Below are 21,633 nucleotides of genomic sequence, written 5' to 3'. Positions count from 1 at the left end.
TTCCTTGTATGCTGAGGTATTCTTTAAACAGGCGCAGACCATTTATTTTATCTCCTCACTTTTCTGGTCCCCACTTTTTAATCTGATCAAGAAATATTTTTCAAATTGCATTGACATTTTTGTGTATACACATAATATCTAGGCAACACACATATTTGACTGACCAGGAATTTTCTATCCAGTACACAAAAAAAGTCTTTGGGCCATACTTAAAATATGTTTTTTTCTTTTTAAAAACAATCCTCAGAACACGGGAAATCGCTTCTGAGACGTCAACAAAACACAATTTTTTGGGGGGGATATCCCCCAAACCCCCCTTACGGGAGGGGGAAGAACCCCTCCCATACCCTCCCCCTCCTCGCGCTACGCGCTCGGGGTGCTGCCTTAATTTATCGCCCCCCCCCCCCCCCCTCTTTTAGGAAATCCTGGATCCGCCCCTGCATGTTAAAGTTTTATCAGTGGTGACTGCGAAATTGATTGTTTGATTGATAGGTTTTACGTTCGCTTCACTACCGCGTATTTCGGTTATCCAGCAGACGAAAATTGCGAAAGGGGTGGAGCCACCTTAAATAGAACCTAAATCGTGGCCAATAGGAAAACAGCGTTATGTGAATTTGACTCATGATAAGTCTAGGGAGGTTCCGAAGTAAACTCGTGATTTTCTGTTCGGAGGGAATTGAAAACAAGAAAGATGGCGTGTCTACGAGCAGAAGACTGTAAGTTTTCTAAAACCTCAATATGCTGTATAGTAGATCTCAAAGATGCAGAATTTATTTCATGTTGTGGCATCACAAGGAAAATGTAAACAGAATTTAATTTAAACCGTTTATCGTTTGTTTGAAAGACATTGGACCGAACTTGCCCCTCCGTTGTACGTACTCGGTACATGTACAGTTGTTACGTCAGTAGCGGATCACTCGGCGAAAAAACGATCCACACAATTTCTGAGAACAGGGTTACCACAAACATTGTATATTTATAGAATCTACAAAGTATATCCTTTCATGTCATATTAAAATAATGTATGAACATTGACCATATAAAACAAAATTAACAAAACAAAGCCTACCGTTTTTGTGTCTATAACGGATCACGTTTGTCTATAACGGATCGCGCCCCCTGGTGGGCCTCTGACGGTGATGCTCGATTGCTGGGTGGTCTCAAAACATTTTTCTGTCAGGTAAGCGACCCAATAGATACACGGACAACTTTAAAGACGATATCTTAGTTAAACGCTTTTGCTCAACTGCTAAGTAAAATACAAATTCTTTTCCGAACGTCGGTCTGCTCAATTGTCCATGGGGTTCCAATTAATGAAACAAAATTGTATAACGTCACACTACCACAATTCTGAGAGTTTTGGACTGATATTGAAACTTGTTTGTATTTAAACTAGTTGAGGTGCCGACATCCTTGATATCCAGGGGTTACGCTCATTTACGCTCTCTACACCCCCTGGAAAATAGAAGACTCAGTGTGCGCCACCTTGTTGATGAGACAAGAAGACTAGTTCGACCCTTTGATGTACATCAAAAGAATCTCTCGGTCACGTAACGGTAAAAATTGACAGGTTTTGAAGTCGGTCATCTCAGTCTCCTTTGTAATCTTCAAAGGACAGGTATCAGCCTAGCGATTGGTCAGTATTTTTTACCTGAGACAAATCGTGCCTTCAGTTTTGCTATGACATATTCCAGGGTGTAGAGAGCGAAAGTGAGCGTAACCCCTTGCATGTATCAAGGATGAGGTGCCGTTTGCAACAAAGACCAGAAATCAACATTGAAACATGCTTATAATAAACATATTCAAAATCCTCCTAAATTTCGTCTACGTGTACGTTGTTTTTACTGGCTTTCTGATATGTTTACTTTGTCATCGTGTACTCTTAAAATGGTCCGTTTTCATGATGACTTTTGGTTATATGCTATATGTAATAACACCAATTCACTCAAAAGAAGGGACTTCAATAGTATATGTAAACTGAAAATGTATGTCTTTTTTATAATCCATAAATGAAGAGTATATAAAACAAAACAAAAAGGAGGAAAAAACGATGTCGACGCTTTCGTTTAAAATTGTTTGTGTTTTTTGTATTCATTGATATTGCTTTTCCAAATTTCAGGAGAAGTTTCGTGTGTCTACGAATCCTGTACGTAGTGCTAATGATGTGATGTCTGATACAGCGTAAACACATTAAACAACTGTTTTAATTAAGTATGCCTTTCTACTACCCACTGCTGTTCACGGGTTTAAGGCCCATTCCTCTCTCTGCCATTTCACATAACCAGGTTGCAATCGCATTCTCACGAATAGATAATATATTGTGTAGGTATTAATATTGTCTGACGTCCGACTGGGGTTTTATGGAGTGTTCCTATCTGTATTACAAAATGTCATAATAAGCTCATTACTAATTGTTTTACAAGTGAATACGTGTATCTGGTTTATTGGCCGAGTTTCACGACTGATCGGGTCTTGAAAATTTTGAATTTGAATTTGAATTTGTTATGTCAATGGGTGACATATGATCAGCTTGCCTGTTTTGCCCGATAGGGTATACGTAGGAACGCGTGAGAGTGTTCAGACTGTGAGAGAATGAGGATTTTACACCACGGAAATCACGAGAGCTGGATTGTCTGTTGCCTGGGTGCTTCGTCTACGATATGCTTATACTGCAATTTGTTCACATGTATTAAATGTTGCCGTTTTGATATAAAACTCGGAGAATGTGTTAGATTAAACATATCTGTCTAATCATAAAGTGTACACTCTTTATTAGTGTTTTTGCTAAAATAATACCTGTTCAAAATAATTAGGGAAGTGTAACAAAATCATGGAAGTCAATAATTAGATTGCTTTCCGTGACCAACTATATTATAATTATTACATTTCTTCGTTTGTCACATTGATTATTGCTTACGTTTATGGCCATATAAGTATGTGAATTATTTTTTACTAGCTGCATTATGGCTCTAAGTGGGTTTTTTATGACACTTAAGTTGGGGAATATCTTCCAAAAAAGCGCCCCCCCCCCCGGAAAATATTACATTTCTGTTCAGCCAACAAAGGAATTAATATTCAATATTATGCATGCTCTTTTATTACCATAGTTTGCAATAATGTTCACAATTTTAATATGATTGGGAGTGTATGTGTATTGAATATTTAAACGGTGTCCAGCTATAAGCGTTTTGCAAGTGTCAAACATCTGAGAGAACATTCCGAGATGGCCCCTGTGTTCGCGACGTCACAGCTCTACGTCACACCCAGTCAACTTTTCATTCAGTGAGCGTTTGACACGCTTGTTTACAAAAATCATAGTTTTATTATACGGTACTCGTTTGGAGTTTAATGATGTGCTTTTGGAGTCATGTTTTGGTCTATGACAATATGGATTTGAGAATTAATGGCCCGATTCAAGGTAGAGTAACAAGTTTGCCATGCTTTTGATATTGTAAACATGCTATTTTTGGTATCAAAATAATCATGTGACATGTTAATATATTGGGGCGAATAAAGGGTGATTTTGTTGTGCAACTACACAATTACCTGTTGTCTTGATCTGGATCACAATGTTTTCTTCTTCTGCTCTTCCAATTTTCGAAATCGCGTGTGCACGTTCAGTTATGTTCATACGCGTGCGTACCACGAAACACTGATCCGCTATAGACACAAAAACACAGTTCGGAAAAAGCTCGCTCATATTTGTAAACAGTTGTTACCTAACAGAACACTGAGTTTTCCACAAACAATACAACGTAATTCATCCATAAAACAATATTTCATTTGGCTAATATGGTGGTTTGAAATAAAAAACTGTTTTTTTCCTGAACCGGCCGTTTTCCAACATGGCGTCCACTAGGTGTGCATCGTATTGACAAAACAATGTTTTCGTGATTTTGCTGTTAATTTACTAATTACACTAAATCTTCAGTTTTTACTTTCAAGAATAAAACTATATTAACAAGTTTGTACATTTAATTTCCGTCTAGCTATGCTCATTTTAATGTAAACAGATTTAGTTTTCCGAGTGATCCGCTATAGACAATGATCCGCTACTGCCGTAACAACTGTATCAAAACTATCCTGCTCATGATCAGCTGATTTACAGTAGGCCTACTAAAGACTTGAGTCAAGTAGCCTATTTTGTAGAAAATTAGAATGAATCATTCGTCCCTGGACCATTGAAATTCAGCGAAAAATGATTTTTATATTTTTTTTAGATACAGTTTTCCAACTTTTTGTTTTGTTTTCATATTAGATTGTACACATGTCTTGTCAGTTTATGATCGACACTAACATACATATAATATTGACAGTAAGTAGTTTCCGCAGTTTTCTGCCGGTATGAGTTAGTATGAAATCGTAGTTGTTTCCAGAGGGCCCAGAGTCTGATGACACTAGGATAATACAGGAGACTTGTCACTTCAAATACTTGCAATTTAAATTTCTATTTATCTGGAAAAAAAAATAACAAAATTTAAAGCCAGTCTGGCAGATCTTATTTGAATATGGTCGCCTTCTAGCTTTGCTCGAGAGGGAATTTCCCTTTTGCTCAGTGGTGGTGTGGAACATCCAACAACAAACTTATATTACATTATGTAACGTAAACGATTGCAGGTTTGATCCCAGCTGGAAGCACACTACTCTCTTTCCAGTGTTACAAATGGTGTCTGGCCTCCCTGTTGATGTGTTTGAGGGATAATACATTTGAGAAGGGGGGAGTATACATAGTGTGGCGGATTTTAATTGTACACAGAATTACGGTCACCTCCTAGCTTCGGGCTAGAGGAAATTTCCCTTTAGTTCAGTGGTATCAGCTGTGCACGTTGTAGAGGAGCCTATAGAAAATGTGGATTTGATCCCCAGTGTCTTTCCTGTTACACAATGCAAGCATTAAGTGATCATCACTATCTGTAGAACAGTGACAGCCTAACTAATAAAATACATCCTGTTACTAAGGCAATAAACAACAAATAAGGATTGACCTTCTTTTTGGTGGTGTAGGTAGTATGAATGCAGTTGCTATTGGCAACGAACACACATATATTCTATGGAACCCATAAGCGCTTCGAAAAGAATGCAATCCTTGCCAATCGGTTCATGCTACCGTATACGTATACGCCGTCAAAATGAAGGTTAATCCTTTTTATTTTACATAAAAAACAGTTAAAATGCTACATTCAAAGAAAAAGCAGTCTCAGTTGGTTGATACGATGGTAGCTACTGTAGCCGTGGTAATTGGTTGCTAGCATAATAAAGTTGATCTACGTTGTTATATGAGTATAGCGATGCAGTTGACTGTTCCAGAACAAAGCTGCCATTGTTTATTTTACTGTCAAAGAAATTTGAATGTGCATCCATTTAATAAGAAGTGTGCCTGGAGCATCCCTTTGTAATATAATTATAATTTAACTGTGAACATTGAACATACAATGTTAATTTTAAGTTGCTTTGATTTCCTTCGTTAGTGTTAAATATCCATTCATCGGTATAACGTTGTCGTGTGTGTGTAATGTGTAAGTGATGATGTACTGTAAAGTAAATAATGAAACTCAAACACATTAAAACATTCAAAACTTATTTCATTCTTTGTTAGTTTTTAATCTTCAATCTATCATATATGACCGACGACTCCAAACAAAACTATTTGAAGGGAGGTAATCCAATATGGCGGACCAGAAACTTGAGAATGATAACCCAAGAATGACTTGTTCCTGGGTATAGTGTGCACCCCCTTTTTGACATGACAATATATATCTACCTAACAAATTCACGGTAGACATTATGGATCCTGAACGTTGAACATTCTTGATACTCCAGGCGTTATGCTCACTTTCGCTCTCTACACCCCTGGAATATGTCATAGCAAAATCGAAGGCTCCGTGTGCACCAATACAGTAAAATTAACTGACTTTTAAGTCAAGTGTCACTCCTCTGTAATCTTCAAATGACCGGTATCAGCCTAGCTATTGGTCAGGGTCTTTTTTACTTGAGACTAATTAAATAGCTAGCCGCAGGCCTTCAATTTTTGCTATGACATATTCTAGGGGTGCAGAGAGTATAACTGAGCATAATAACCCCTTGAGTGTTGATGTTGAAGAAACAAAGTAATATTTGTCATTGGACTATTATCTTGCTAAAGCATGAACGGCGCCATATTTGAAACAATTGGTAATCCGCCGAGGTTTTTTTTCACTGCATATACGCTTTTTTATACGAAGTCAGAGTTTGCCAAGCTTTATAAGAAGGGAGAGATGTAAATATACAGTGATAACATGTATTGTTGTTTCAAACATTTTTCTGATACTTTTTAAGTAGTTTTTATCTATATGAATTAAAGACACAACTTGAAATGGCCCTAATGTGGCAATAAGATGCCTAGATCAAAATCCATCAAAGGACAAAGTTTCAGATATTGAATAGAGGGTCTGTCATAAGTTTGACTTTCCCTTCCTATTAAATTATGAAACAAGTTTTGAATTTTCATTTTTGTGATTTCTGCTTTTGTAATTGATCCACACAGAAAAGAAAGACAAAAAATGCTCATAAATCCCAAAAGTTTTCTGTCGGAGCCCAGTGATCATATAAAAGTTTGTATCAAAATTTGCCAACACACTGAAAGGGACTCCATATTTTTTTTACTTTTCTCTCATATTCCTATCAGTGTTTTTTTGCTCAGTTTTACAGCCGAATACAGGCTGTTTCCCCCTAGCTAAAAAGTGTCTTATTTTCCCAAAATGACAAAACTGAGGAAAATTCAACACAGATAATGATATATTTTCCCAATTCATAAAGGAACAGACTGCTGTCAAATTTGGGTAACAAAAAAACTGCCTATGTTAAGTCAAATTAACCACTTGCTTTAACTTGGACCTTACTTTCAAAAAGACTAGTGCTATCACTGGATTTACTTTTTGAACAATTTTCAATAGAAGGGTGTATGTTAAAAGTATTCAAAACATATCACGTTTTAGGTCCTGTATACGTATGTATAGTCTTATTTTAATATAGGACTTTGTATCTTTCTAGGTGGGTATCGTTTCCTGGTGCTGTTTTTCAACTGCATGTTGACGTTTGGCTCCTACTACTGTTTTGACATGCCAAGTGTCTTGCAGGATGAATTTCAAGGGGTAAATTGTATTATCATATAAGTGTTTGATTTTTAGTACATGTTTAACAGTTGGGTCTGCATGAATGGTTATCTTAATGTAAAATTTGTCCAGCTCCATACTTTCTGGATAAGTTCCCGGGTAACCATTTTATATGTTCCCGCGAGGGTGTGTGCATCTACTACGAGGAACTACTTTGATTCGACCTTTAGTATATGCAAAGGTCAAGTTGGTATAGACTGTAAACTAATGTAAAACTACATTTATGACATTTTCAGGAACAGGTAACCAACCTGTTTTTTGAATTCATTTAATAGTTCTCACTGAATCTGATTAACCTTACTAGTATATTAAAAGAATGAATGAAGTAACTACACCTATATCAAAACTTAAATTAATGAAAGTAGTGAACAGGTTATTGATTGTCAATTCCCAATGATTGTTATACATTGTTTGGTCAGGAATGGAAAAAAAATGTTTTTTTGACGAAAGTATGTTGAATTTTTTTCCATAGCAGTCATAGAGATTGTGACATTTTTTTATCACTCAGTAGAGCATTGCTAGACTTGTTCTGTCAATACCATTTATAAGGAAATTCATCCAATATGATTTATTTCTGATGACAGGTGGGTAATTGTACGCAGAACTCGACTGGGCTGGAGAACGACACATGCGTTAAGTGTGATGACTGCCTTGGGATGTCTGCAGCTGACTACAACCTTCTCTATGCCATATATGCCTGGACGTGTGTATTTCTAATTTTCGTCAATATTGCAATTGCAGTTTATATTTGGTAAACCTATCCCAGCGCCAGCTAAACAATAACCTTGTATACATATGGCATTTAGACCTTACCAGTATGACATTGCAAAGGTGAACCTAGTTATGTTAGGTGATTCACACATCAAGTATCAAGTTGACAGTTACAAGTACATTTTGCATTATATATCATTATACTACTACAGTCTTATAAATCATTATACTACTACAGTCTATCGTGTTCTTTTCCTGTAGGTCAAGGATAAACGAAATTTAAAAGTTTACAAAAAAACTATCGGTTTAACAAAATATTCTAAGCACCTATATACATTTGTAATACAATTCTGCCTCAAGAGTGTTACAGAGTAAAGGTGAATTTGTGTTGACTCTGCTCCAAATATGATAGCAAGGTGACTATTCCAAAGTTTTGTGCAATCTTATTTTGGTAAAGATAATAAGACATGATGAACAAAAAGTACATATTTTCTGTCATATCCAGGGCATAAGTTGTATTTAAAGAATGTGAACTTTTTCAGAAATGCAGCTGTTGTTATTGGTGCAGGATTCCTGATAGACAAGCTGGGGAACAGAGGTAAATACTGTCTCAACTATATGTCTTAGAAAATCATTGAAACAGAGCTGAAACCCTAATATCTTGAGCAAGAAACAACCAGCAAACTTGAAACATATCAACTGTGTAATTCCATAATACCTCAGACAAGCTTGTCAACAGTGGAACATATCAACTGTACAACTCTATAACTCTGTATTGTCAGGGATAAGCTTGTCAACAGTGGAACATATCAACTGTACAACTCTATAACTGTACTGTCAGTGATAAGCTTGTCAACAGTGGCACATATCAACTGTACAACTCTATAACTGTATTGTCAGGGATAAGCTTTAAACAGAGGAACATTTCATGATTGCAAATAATGCTAAAAGGACATGTAAATTTTAAGTGTTCAACAGATTTTTAATGCTCTGATAAAATATTTTTATTTCAGTATTTTAAGAAAAAAATGCGTGTAAACAAAGAAATGATTTGATCATTGACCTGCATGATTTATTGTAAAAGATCATTTATTACTTTACAGTGGGAGTTTTCCTGTTTTCCTTCCTGTGTGTAGTGGGGTCCTCATTGTTTGCCGTTGGTTCTATGTTGAAGGGCACCTCTGCCATGTTGCCCGTCATGTTACTTGGACGTTTGCTGTTTGGATCTGGAAATGGTTCCCTGACTAGTAAGTCATTACACTTCTCAAGAACATCCTCACACTGTACTGTACAGAATTAGAGACATTTGACCCTGTGAATGTAATGTGCAAGCTTAATTTTCATTTTCTTATTGATTTTTGTAACCTATGAAATAGTACATAGCAGCACTTTGATCAAAATGCACTATTAAAAATATCTTCAAATTTACAACCCATTTATTGAGAATTTGGTTTATCTGAATGAAATCATCGAAATTTATATCCCCTGCGCTATATCTCTTAGAATGTCAGACCATTCGATTTGGTATGCATATGCGTTTTAGGAAGGCATCATCTAGCAAAACCAAAAGTAGGCCAATGTAACATATTCTGACCTCCGACACCAATCATTGAAAGTGCTTGTCGGGGACATATGATCACTAGTACTGTGCCCTAAACCATTGAATAAGTTTGTCCATCGATGTTTTTTTAGAAAAATTTCAGCAAAACATTTCAGCCATTAGGATTTACCTTTAATGTACTTCTATATATCTTTCTATATAAGTGTTTGATTCTAAAATAACTGTATCCAATTTGGGAAAAACAAATGGTGCTGGGAGCCAATGGATTATATTACCTTGCAATTTACTGTGTCTTGTTCACAATTGCAAGAGCATCCTTCATCTTAAAAAGAAAAAAAGTATGGGGGTAGGTTTAAGTTATAGGTTAAGAAAAAAGCACCCATCATCTCAAAAAAAGAAAAGGAAAAACATTAAGGGGAGGGGAAGGGGTAAGTAATCGGGAGAGACTTTAATGACCATGCACTATCATAAATGATAAACTTCACATTTCATCATAGTTAAATTGTATGTATTCTTGTCCTTTAGTTGTACAGAACAGGATAACAGCATACTGGTTCCGTGACAAGGAACTAGCGATGGCTTTTGGTATCACACTGGCATTCTCACGACTTGGCAGTGTCCTCAATTTCTTCCTGACACAAAGCTTTTCTGAGACTTACGGACTCTCATGGACATTGTGGGCAGGTAGTGTTCTCAATATTTTCTTAACAATCAGTAAATGGAGTTCTGCTTGTTAAATAGATCAAAGAAGTTATTTTTTTAAAGATTGTGTATATTCAGGATATAAGCATTTTCCAATCATAAATTACTGAATCAGAATTCTGGTTGGCAATGTTCTTTTATCAAAAGCCAAATTATTTGATTGCCAAACTATAAGCTGTTTATGGATCTGTATTCTGGAGATACTATTTCCTAATTGTATATAAAATGAATTTCAGATGCAAAATGATCAGTTATAAGTTTCCAAACAGCTGGCTGTTTTCTCATAAAAGATACTGACATATTTCTCTATATGGTTGAAAATAAAAGATAATAGAAAGAAGTGATTGAGCGTTCAAAAACTGCTACTGTTATGGTGTGTTTATCTCATTACATTTGATATGTTTGCTTAGGAGCCATGCTATGCGTCCTTGGTTTCATTTCCGCCCTGATTGTTAGCTTCTTAGACATGTACGGTGTGAGACAACTAGGAGATGAACAAAACCTCAAGGCAGAGTCCAAGAAACTTGTGAGTTTTTATAAGGGCACGGTGAGAAAGGATCAAAAGTGTCACATCGTAAACATCTCAATGTTTTTAAAAATAGAAATATTAGCAATATTTTCTTGTCCTTTTGATAAAGTATTTTCTCCCTTATCTAAAGATAAACATTTACATGAAAATTTTCACTCATTATACAAATGTACTACCCAAGTTTAATGAAAACAACAAATTTAGAAAAAAATGAAATTTCTACAAATTTTAATTAAACAAAAATACGTTGTCAGCTTAATTGTTTTGTGTCAATTTATATTGACCAATGGTGAAAGCATTGTAAATAATCATAAGTAAATTTATTATTTCAAATATGAAGCCATTTATCATTTTTTGTATTTTATGTGTATATCTTCGTCACTCGCAATGATTTGTTAGTGATGTAAAAACTTAATTTCGACCCCTGCAATATTTATTTGTTTCAGAAAGTGACAGATATCAAATACTTCTCCTTGTCTTACTGGCTATTGGCTTTAGCCATCATGTTTTTCTACAATGGCGTCTTTCCATTTGTTGCTGATGCAAGGCAAGTCATTATGTCCCTCAAACTTATATGGAAAAGCATACTGTTTTTTTAATGCATTTCGCATATTTAGACTAGCCCACCACCATCAGATGATAGTCTGATCAAATTGTCCTTCGTTGTTGGTCTTATTACCGTCTATCGTTCATTCTTCCTTAAAAAACTCTTGTTATCGCTATTTCTCAAAAGTACTGAACAGGTTGTTCTCAAATTTCATGTGTAGGTTCTCCTTGGTTGATATTTGTGCATGTATGATTTTCGGAAAAATGCCACCAGGCTGCAGCCATCTTGGATTTTTAGAGTACAAAAACTCGCAAACCAAGCTGTATAAAATTTTAATCACAAGATACCACAAGATGCATGTACTGTTGAAAAGACTTTAAATCTAACAAACGAGAGAAAAGATGATAATGAAACTGTCCAGTTCTGACTGGTGAATTGGTTTCCGGGCAATATTGACCCTAAAAATGGTTTAATTTTTTACCACACTTGATGTGCTTGTTTGCAAGTGCCAGGCTAAGTTTGATTGTCAGTAAGATGCATGCATATCTACACATAATTAACTAGGCTCTCCATTTCTAATTGGTTCATTGGTTTTGAATAAAATAGTTTAATTTCAACGAAATTTGGTTTTCAGATGTAATTATAAGTCAGTGTCATGCAATGCTGGTGGTTGAGTAGTGTTCCTCCACGGTTTTTGCGTATCTAATGTCTGTATCTCCAACTTCAGTAGGAAGCTGGAGATTTTTCAGACATGTCTAATTGGAGCACAAATTGAACTGCAAACAGGGATACAATTTCCCAAGACTTTTATTGTTCTGTGTATGATAAATATGTATGACATAGAATATAATTTATAAAAGATAAATCAATGGGTAATGTTTTTAATTTATATAATAATTATGGTTATTTTCATGGCAGTGGTATTTTTTTTACAATTTTGCAATCAAGACACTGCACAATTTCTCACCTACTTTTTCATGTTTATTGCCAATAGTAATATTCTGTTAAATAAAAACATTTATTACTGTGCTGTGTATATAGTGCATTTAATGCGAGAATATTTTAATACCACAAATTAATGTAACATAATAAAAAGTCACTGACTTTGATTTGAAAATATAAGTTTCTGAGGTTTATGGTAAATATGTTTTTTTCTTTCTAACAGTGAGTTTATACATGTCAAGTATAAGTTTGACAAGAAAACTTCCTCGTATTTGGCTGGTGCAGTGTACGATGTTTCCATGGTTGTCTCCCCTTTCTTAGGAGGGCTCATAGTATGTATTGTGTTTTGTGAACTATAACATATAGTTATATATATGACTATAACATAACATTAATATTGACCTTTTATTTGAAGAGTTCATTTAAAAAGTAATGTCATTCACAACTTGCAAATATTTAAAAGTTCTTAATTTTGTACTCATTTTGAATAATCCTCTTGATGTTTTCATCTTATTGTTATATAGTGGAAACATTCACAAATTTCAACATTTGGTCAGGGGTGTCAATTTTGTATACTGTAAGGACTAGCCTGTAGATTTTGTAGAATTGGATTAATTCTACTTGCTTTGCTGATATTTTATAGTGAATATTGGAAAGGTTCACTAGCCCAGACATAAAATATACTGCTAATTTGTATAACTGGGTGTAAGGCTTTTGAGTATTGTTGAATTACATTCATTATAAGGGTAATACTTTCTTCTCATTAACAGGACATCATAGGAAGGCGAGGAATACTAGCTATCATGTGTGCCAGTCTGAGTATACCTGTGTTTGGAATTTTAGCATTCACATCTGTCTATCCATTGGTGGCAACACTGTGGCTGGGACTCACCTACTCGTTTGCTGCTGTTAGTACATAGTATATATTTCATTGATTTCTTGCCTGCCTTCATCAGATTTTGGGGAGTTTGAGTGTTCTTTGTCTAGGGTCCTTTCATGTATCCTTAAACATTTATCGTTATCTCGATTTCACAAGAAGTACTGGACTAATAAAATCACACCCCCCCCCCCTCCCCTTAGGCCTTGGGTGGGGTTGCAATGGGGTAATTTCAACCTCAAGGAGAAAGTGTTTGGCAACTTAACAATCTTTCCCCGAGGGTTGAGATTCCCAACTTCACCACAATGGGGTGATTGATTCTTAATCTCTTACCCAGTTCACCCTTTGTGTATCATATCCCTGATGTGAGGTGTGGATAAGGTTATTCAAACCCGAGGGATAAAATATTGAGTAGTAGAACCGAGGCTTTGCCGAGGGTCTTCTGCTCAATATTTTATCCTGTTCCAGTGAAGTCTGTAATAATGTCTTTAAAAAATCAGGACAGACAGCACATTTACATTGATTTGGGTTTAAATGGCTTTTATTCTACTTATTTGGTATATCAAAAATTTGTCACATTCTTGTTTACAGGCGAGCTTGTGGCCATCCATCCCTCTTGTGGTCAGTCCAGCTACTGTGGGCACTGCCATGGGCCTGACCACTTCTATACAGATGATAGGAATAGGGATCTCTAACTTGGTGGTTGGTCAGATTCTGGGCAAAACCCTTGAGTAAGTATAGTGTGTTGGATATAGAGATAGGATTGTCCAACTTGGTGGTCAGCAAAATCAAATCCTGAGTAAAACCCTCCAATCGTGCAACCATCCACTAAATATACTGTGTTGTATATAGTTTTTTTAACCTGGTGGTTGGTTTGGCCATGTAACTGATTGATCGACTAAAGATTCCAAAGGCTATTTAATCTGTGAAATTGTGTGTAGATTGTGTTTTTTCTTCCTTAATTTTACAACAGTCTGTTCCTACATGAATTGGGAAAATATAGAAAATAATTTGTATTGAAATTAGGAAGATATTCCCCATTTTTCCTTCATTTTGGGAAAATAAAACACTTTTTATCAAGGGGAAGCAGCCTGAATTTGGCTGTAAAACTAGGCAAAACAAAATCACTGTTAGATGTTATGTATTTCCCAGTGCAAGGTACCATAATTACAAGCTTATCTCTCTGTCATGTAATGCAGTAAATTGCTCGATGTATTTGTTTTTATCGGCAATGCTCTCTTGGTGTAATATTTAAATATTGTAGATTAACAAACTTGATCTACCTATATCAATAACATTATGTCAGACTGTAAAAACTGACTTGTTTGGAACAGAATTTCCCGTGACTTTTATCACATAAATGGTGGTAGATCAGATCAGATTCTAAGTACAAAACATTCATTAAGAAAACACTAGAGTAAATTTTGTGTTTTCATGGGTTTTTGTTCCCACTTATAAGAAAGATACATATATTTGTAGGTACTGATACTTCCATTTGGTTTCCACCTTTCAATTGTAAGCAGGAAATTGTTCGCAAATTTCAAAACATTGTACATTCAGTGTTTCATTGGAAGAATCAGTATGGTTTAAACTCAGGGAAATTAAGTACCAGGTGTTTCTGTTAATTGCCAATTACATTTCAGTTATAATTAAATGTCAAACGAGATGAAGGGTTTCTTTTGGGGTAAGGAAGGTGGGAGTTTTGAAATGCTTTCTTTTTTGGGCTATAAAGATGGGTGTAGGCACAGAATATGCATACTAAAGTTTTGATAAATATTACATATTACATAATAAGAATTGGTTTTGCAATAAAAAAAACCACCTCAAATTGATGTATTCAATAAAACATTTGTACCGTGACACTTTGACTGGATGTAAGCGTTTGCCTGTAACCTATTTGTCCTCAGTCTGGAGCCAGAGGAAACGCTATTGAGGTGGAAATATGTCATGATATTCCTCCTGGCCAACAGCCTCGCCTGTGTGGTAACCACAGTGTTCCTCAACATCAACGATAACAGAAGGGTGAGTCACGATTTCTGTGTAGAGTTGGTATGCAACAGTAAAAGATTCAATTATTGATTGACAGTTGATATTTTCATATATGGATGGATATTATATATATGCTTCTACGGCTGTCTTGAAAATGTGTCGTTTACAAGTGTGTACAAGTAATGTTTAAGGATAAACTAATGAAACACCTAACTCAAATGTTTTAATAAATCCATCTCTATGAATGATCCAGAGATGCAGATACAATTTTTTAGCCCACCATCATCAGATGGTGGGGTATTCAAATCACCCTGCCTCCAAGGTCATTCATGGTCATGCCCTCATTCTGTCCGTCCTTAAACAATTCTTGTTAGCCCTGTTTCTCAGAAAGTACTGGAGGGATCTTTCCTTCATTACACATGAAGATTCCCATGGTCCCTAGTTATGCATATTAGTTTTTGGGACTGATCACAAAATCAAGATGGCTGACTGGCAGCCATCTTGAATTTTAGAGTTCAAGTTTGTTGGCACTATTTCTCAGAACTTACTAGAGGGATCTTTCCCGAATTTAACATGAAGATTTCCTATGATCCCTAGTTATGCATATGGTTTGTTGGGACTGATCACAAAACCAAGATGGTGGACAGGCAGTCATCTTGAGTTTGAGAATGATAGTTTGTTAGCACTATTTCTCAAAAAGTACTGGAGAGGTCTTTCTCAAATTTCTCATGAAAGTTTTCCATGTTCATTAGTTATGCATGTTTTTTGGGACTGATCACAAAACCAAGATGGCCGACAGGCAGTCATCATGTATTAAGGTCAAAGTTTGTTAGCGCTGTTTTTCAAAAAGCACTGTAAGAGTCTTTCTCAAATTTCACATGAAGGTTCCCCAAGGTCCCCTAGTTATGCATTTTGAATTTTGGGGATGATTAAACCAAGATGGCCAGCAGGTGGCCATATTGAATTCTGGAGTAATATTGTATTAGTGCTATTGCTAAAGAGGTATTGGAGGGATCTTGCTCAAATTTCACAATTTTATGCATACCTGCATCACCCACTGAAAGTATGAAGTGGATTATAATAAGTTACATTTGACCTTCACCTCAAAGTTAAAGGTCAAATAAGTCGAATGCATAACTTTTAAACCATTAAAGATGTGTTGATGTGATTTACTGAATACCTACATCATCCACAAAAGGTGTACAGTACACTTTAATTAGGTGATGTCACCTTCACTTCCAGGTCAAAGGTCAAATGAGTGCAAAATTTCCAGCAAAGTTTTGTCCAGGATGTAACTTCAAGATGTACATTGGCAGATGAGGGGACACATGTTTATGTCCATAAAACAAACCTCTTGTTGAACACTCTTTAACTAGTGCCATCATATAAATAACAGCAAGCATGTTTAAATTGAAAACAATTTTCTTGAATTGCCTGTTTTTAAGGTTTCTTTGTTTATAATATATACAAAGAAGACCAGTTTCCAGAAAAACATGGTCATATGTATTTTGTTGTGATATCAATTTCTAATCCACCACTGCATCTTACATGTAATAGTAATTAACAAATGTATGTCAATACATGTATATCTATCACTGTAAATTGTTAGTCATTACCTGTTATATCCATAAATATGAATATGTTTGAGAATAAGCATATGAAATTATCAATACTGACAAGATACATACCTTTACAGTAAAAAGTCATAATCTGTACTCTTCAAAAAAAACTGAGGTAAGAAGTATTGGTACAGTTTCAAGTGACACTTTTTATAAATCAGAACAGAAACTTACTGAATTCCCTTCATTAGTAATTAGGTCAAATCTAAGTGGCAGTTTAATTGTTCTTTGTGCAGGGTGGAATCCTAAACCTAAGTAGAAAACAGAAGGCTATAAAAGCAGCCCAGCTAGCAGCTGACCCGGCTGAAGAGAAGGAACCAGATGAGAGAGATCCACTGATCCCAAACCAAAGACGCCCAAACATCAACTGAGGCTTGCTGGGGAGGATAACTCAAAGTTTCCTGTATTCAGCCTGGGTGATTAAAAAGTTAAAAGAGGAGTAATGTGTTATAGAATGGTGGAAATCAAGAGAAAGGAGGACAAAAAAGAAGACATTTCAATCCTGAGGTTTTGATTGACTTTTTAATTTAGCAGTATATCTGGGAGGGAAGGAATGATAAAGCTGTAAGTAGGACTGATATGTAGGGCAGGAGAGTATTAAAACCAGGAGAGGTAGTGACTGATTACTGGTGAGTAGTAGAACTGATTGATGTATAATCCATCTCACCGAAATGTCTTCCTAGATTTTTAAATGTCAATAAAAACTATTTTAAAATTTAGTTTTAGCACTGAAATAGTCAGCAAATATTAAATAAACTTCATAAGACAAGCATCCATTTTGTAAAATGGTCTTTCATGTGTGACCACCAAAATCGATCATCTCTATTTCATTTATTCAGCTTCGAAATCATTTGTCATAAGTCCTCAACCTTTCAAAGTATTGTTCACGATCCTACCTATGATATAGAGCACAGGATTTTATTAGGCCTGCCATTTTAAATATAAGCAAAAATCATCTGGTTCAGCAGGGCTTATGTTGTACTAAATTATATGATATTATATTGATATAAGTAGCCTTGTTCAAGTCCAGAATTTTTGAAGGGCCTAATGATTAAAACACCTGTGATATAAAGATTTGTTGTGATATGACATAATAACTTTCCAAGACAGGTGACCACTGTATTTGTAACACATAACATTGAGCTTGTTATTACATTCTGAAGAATCATATTGATAATTATGTAGTTTCAAAGAAAATTGATAATTGTATGTTTCAAATGAATTATTGACCCATCCATGCCACAGGGAGTTAAATATGACTAGGGATCAATTTTAATGGATCTTTTTGATGAATCTTGAAAATAAGCATGCAGGGATAAAGGGCTATCAAATTTGCTCAAATGAATGACCTTCACCCACTTTAAAGCTCACAGAGGTCAGACATTTTAAAACCTATAAAAAACAGTTTTGAATAAAGAAGAGGCCCACAGTGATGGTAATTGGCCAGTATAATGCCAGGATGAGAGCTATTAATCATGTTTGTTCAAATAACGACTTGACTTTGAAAGTCACAGGTCAAATTTGTTAAACCTTTAACTACTTCTTCTGAAGAACCATGAGGCCTAGGGTGATGATGTTTGGGCAGTAGCATGTTGGGATGAACCAGATTACCCATGGCTTCTAATCGGTTGAGACTTTTCAGATTAAAACTTCTGTTCTGTTGGTCTGATTTTGTTCACATTTAATGGTAACTGATATTTGTTGGACTACATACATGTGTTACTAATACAAACACTAATATTTCAAAATAAAAAAGCAATCCCTATGGCTTCTGCTCAGTGTTTATGGGGCATATACATGGTCAGACACATGGCATGGCCCTTGTTGACCTGTCGTTGTTCTAGTTCATACAGGAATTTATCTGAATATAACACCGTCAAAGTTAACGATATTCAGTAAAAATATAAAAAATAAAACACTTCCAAGAATATGATGTTATACCTGTTTAGAGATATTGGGTAAATTTAGAGATATTGGGTAAATTTAAAGATATTGGGTAAATAATAAACCCACTTTTACATGACCCATTCCAATTCAAGTTTTATTTTTAGGGGGGGGGGATTATTGTATGGTGTGTATGTTAATTGAATGCCTGTTGTTTGTTTGTCACTATTTAACAAACCACAGTTTCTTATCAATGATTTCTTTATATGTCTCCCTGGTTACTTGTGTGACCTACTGTTAATATCAAAATCTGTGATGCAGTAAACTGTTTACAGTACTGGGTATAGAGATATTTATATGTCTCCCTGGTTACTTGTGTGACCTACTGTTAATATCCAAATATGTGGTGCAGTAAACTGTTTACAGTACTGGGTATAGATATTTATATGTCTCCCTGGTTACTTGTGTGACCTACTGTTAATATCCAAATATGTGGTGCAGTAAACTGTTGACAGTACTGTGTAGAGAGATATTAAGGAAATATTAAATCTTTTAAATATCAATGTTTCCATGTCATTAACTACTGAGGATGATTTCTGAAACATTTTATAATTTGTGCCAGTTTGTATGAATGCCACCCATTTACTTGTACGAGATTATGACCAAATGTAATTTTACCGTGTATTTAGTTTTTATATATATTGATTTGTTTAATACTCTTGCAGCTAGAAATTAATTATATCTTTTTTCTTTTGAATTATTTTTCTTATGTTCTCTGCCATGGTACAGCCATGTTTTAATACTGTTTAATATGTAGGTGTTGTAAGCCTAATATGCAATGTACATTTCGTAATAAACTGAATTAAATAATAAGATGTTGCAAGTTGTCAAAATTAGTGCAATATTTCTCGTAATTATGTACCCCAACAGTTTTCTTGATCTGCCAGGCTATTTTCATGTTTAATATTGAATATTACCTTCAGTATTGCATAACTTAATTATGGAGAAAAAAGGCTCTTTTTTTTTTAAATATATCATTGTTTTATTATTCAAATTTTATAAATGTTACAAAAAAGAGAAAAAAATGTTTATTATGTTATTTATTCAAACAATATTTGTTTTTAATTACTTCAAATATTGTACATGAAAATTTCAGTTTAAACTGCATAAAAAAGTGTTTATTATAGATTAATGGTAATGTATTGGGCAATCAGCAGTTTTATTTGAAGACATTTTGTTCAGAATGAAATGGTTCAGAAATAATATATTTTTTCTTGTAACAAATGAGAGCCTGTGATAAAATAAATTGTAATTTTTTATTGAATGCACATAAAACTATGTGATAATAAAGGTACCCTGTTCTGGGGAAAAATTTTGACAGTGTTGCGATTTTTTGTAGTCATTATGAGGACAAATGCTGTTTTTGTTAGCTCATATAGGCCCTCTTGTTTTCTATGTACTCCTGCAGTCATTTTGATGACAGATGTTGTTTGCTGTGTAGACACATTTTTCTACAATTATTTTGAGAACAAATGACAACATTATTTTCTCTAGTCATTGTGAGACAAATGTTGACATTGTTTTCTCCAGTCATTGTGAGACAAATATTGACATTGTTTTCTCTAGTCATTGTGAGACAAATATTGACATTGTTTTCTCCAGTCATTGTGAGACAAATATAGACATTGTTTTCTCCAGTCATTGTAGGGACAAATATTGACATTGTTTTCTCCAGTCATTGTGGGACAAATATTGACATTGTTTTCTCCAGTCATTGTGAGACAAATATTGACATTGTTTTCTCCAGTCATTGTTGGGACAAATATTGACATTGTTTTCTCCAGTCATTGTGGGACAAATGATGACATTGTTTTCTCCAGTCATTGTAGGGACAAGTATTGACATTGTTTTCTCTAGTCATTGTGAGACAAATGTTGACATTGTTTTCTCCAGTCATTGTAGGGACAAATATTGACATTGTTTTCTCTAGTCATTGTGAGACAAATATTGACATTGTTTTCTCTAGTCATTGTGAGACAAATGTTGACATTGTTTTCTTTAGTCATTGTGAGACAAATGTTGACATTGTTTTCTCCAGTCATTGTTGGGACAAATATTGACATTGTTTTCTCCAGTCATTGTGGGACAAATGTTGACATTGTTTTATCCAGTCATTGTGGGACAAATGTTGACATTGTTTTCTCCAGTCATTGTGGGACAAATGTTGATATTGTTTTCTCCAGTCATTGTGGGACAAATGTTGACATTGTTTTCTCCAGTCATTGTGGGACAAATGTTGACATAGTTTTCTCCAGTAATTGTTGGGACTTATGTTGACATTGTTTTTTCTCCAGTCATTGTGAGACAAATATGGACATTGTTTTCTCCAGTCATCGTTGGGACAAACGTTGACATTGTTTTCTCCAGTCTTTCTGAGACAAACGTTGGCATTGTTTTCTCTCGTCATTTTCGGGACAAACGTTAACATTGTTTTCTCCAGTCATTGTAGTGACAAATGTTGACATTGTTTTCTCCAGTCATTGTCGGACAAATATAGACATTGTTTTCTCCATTTATTGTGGGGACAAATATTGACATTGTTTTGTCCTGGCATTGTGAGACAAGTGTGGACATTGTTTTCTCCAGTCATTGTGAGGACAGTTGTTGACATTGTTTTCTCCGGTCATTTTGGGACAAATGTTAACATTGTTTTCTACGGTCATTGTATGGACAAATCTTGACATTGTTTACACCAGTCATTGTGGGGTCAAATCTTGACATTGTTGTTTTCTCTATTGTATTACCACGTGTTCTTCATTGTGACGTCATATTTAGTGTGCATCACAACCAGATTCTCTGGCTGCATTTTATGTTCTCCCTGGCGTTGCTGTAATTGTGGAGGTGTAAACTAAGATAAAATAGTCGACGAAGTAAGTATTCTGCCGTTTAAGATAATTATATAGGATATATATTCAGGAGTGGAAGACGGGGATTGACTAAAAGAGTGTAGGGGAGCAGGAATCCGAGGGTCGGGAGCCGTGAGTGCTACCCTAGCGATAGCTCATATAAATATAAGGATTTTATATGTCCGTTTTACAAAACAGACAAAACGTTTTAATAT

The 21,633-nt window shown here is 35.1% G+C and overlaps 1 protein-coding gene across 1 annotated transcript; it reads left to right on the top strand.

Moving 5' to 3' along the window:
- The first annotated feature begins 646 nt into the window (after positions 1-646).
- LOC110452534 (major facilitator superfamily domain-containing protein 1-like) lies at positions 647-19,887 on the top strand. The gene is made up of 13 exons (XM_021501135.1): positions 647-716; positions 7,030-7,130; positions 7,736-7,854; positions 8,405-8,460; positions 8,966-9,109; positions 9,949-10,107; positions 10,536-10,651; positions 11,101-11,201; positions 12,367-12,475; positions 12,914-13,051; positions 13,612-13,751; positions 14,928-15,042; positions 16,865-19,887. Exons 1-13 carry the CDS (start codon positions 692-694, stop codon positions 16,997-16,999), a joined length of 1,458 nt encoding a protein of 485 aa, XP_021356810.1. The 5' UTR covers positions 647-691; the 3' UTR covers positions 17,000-19,887.
- The last annotated feature ends 1,746 nt before the right edge of the window (positions 19,888-21,633 follow it).

Source organism: Mizuhopecten yessoensis, unplaced genomic scaffold, assembly GCF_002113885.1.
Source record: "Mizuhopecten yessoensis strain PY_sf001 unplaced genomic scaffold, ASM211388v2 scaffold6719, whole genome shotgun sequence".
NCBI lineage: Eukaryota > Metazoa > Mollusca > Bivalvia > Pectinida > Pectinidae > Mizuhopecten > Mizuhopecten yessoensis.
This window is presented reverse-complemented; position numbering and strand designations above follow the sequence as displayed.

What these genes read in the sequence shown, in the direction of transcription:
- LOC110452534 (XM_021501135.1), top strand. Translation starts at nt 692, where the DNA reads ATGGCGTGTCTACGAGCAGAAGACT. An exon ending in AGGCAGAGTCCAAGAAACTT is followed by an intron (nt 10,652 to 11,100) that starts GTGAGTTTTTAT and finishes TATTTGTTTCAG; the next exon opens with AAAGTGACAGATATCAAATA. An exon ending in CCATTTGTTGCTGATGCAAG is followed by an intron (nt 11,202 to 12,366) that starts GCAAGTCATTAT and finishes TCTTTCTAACAG; the next exon opens with TGAGTTTATACATGTCAAGT.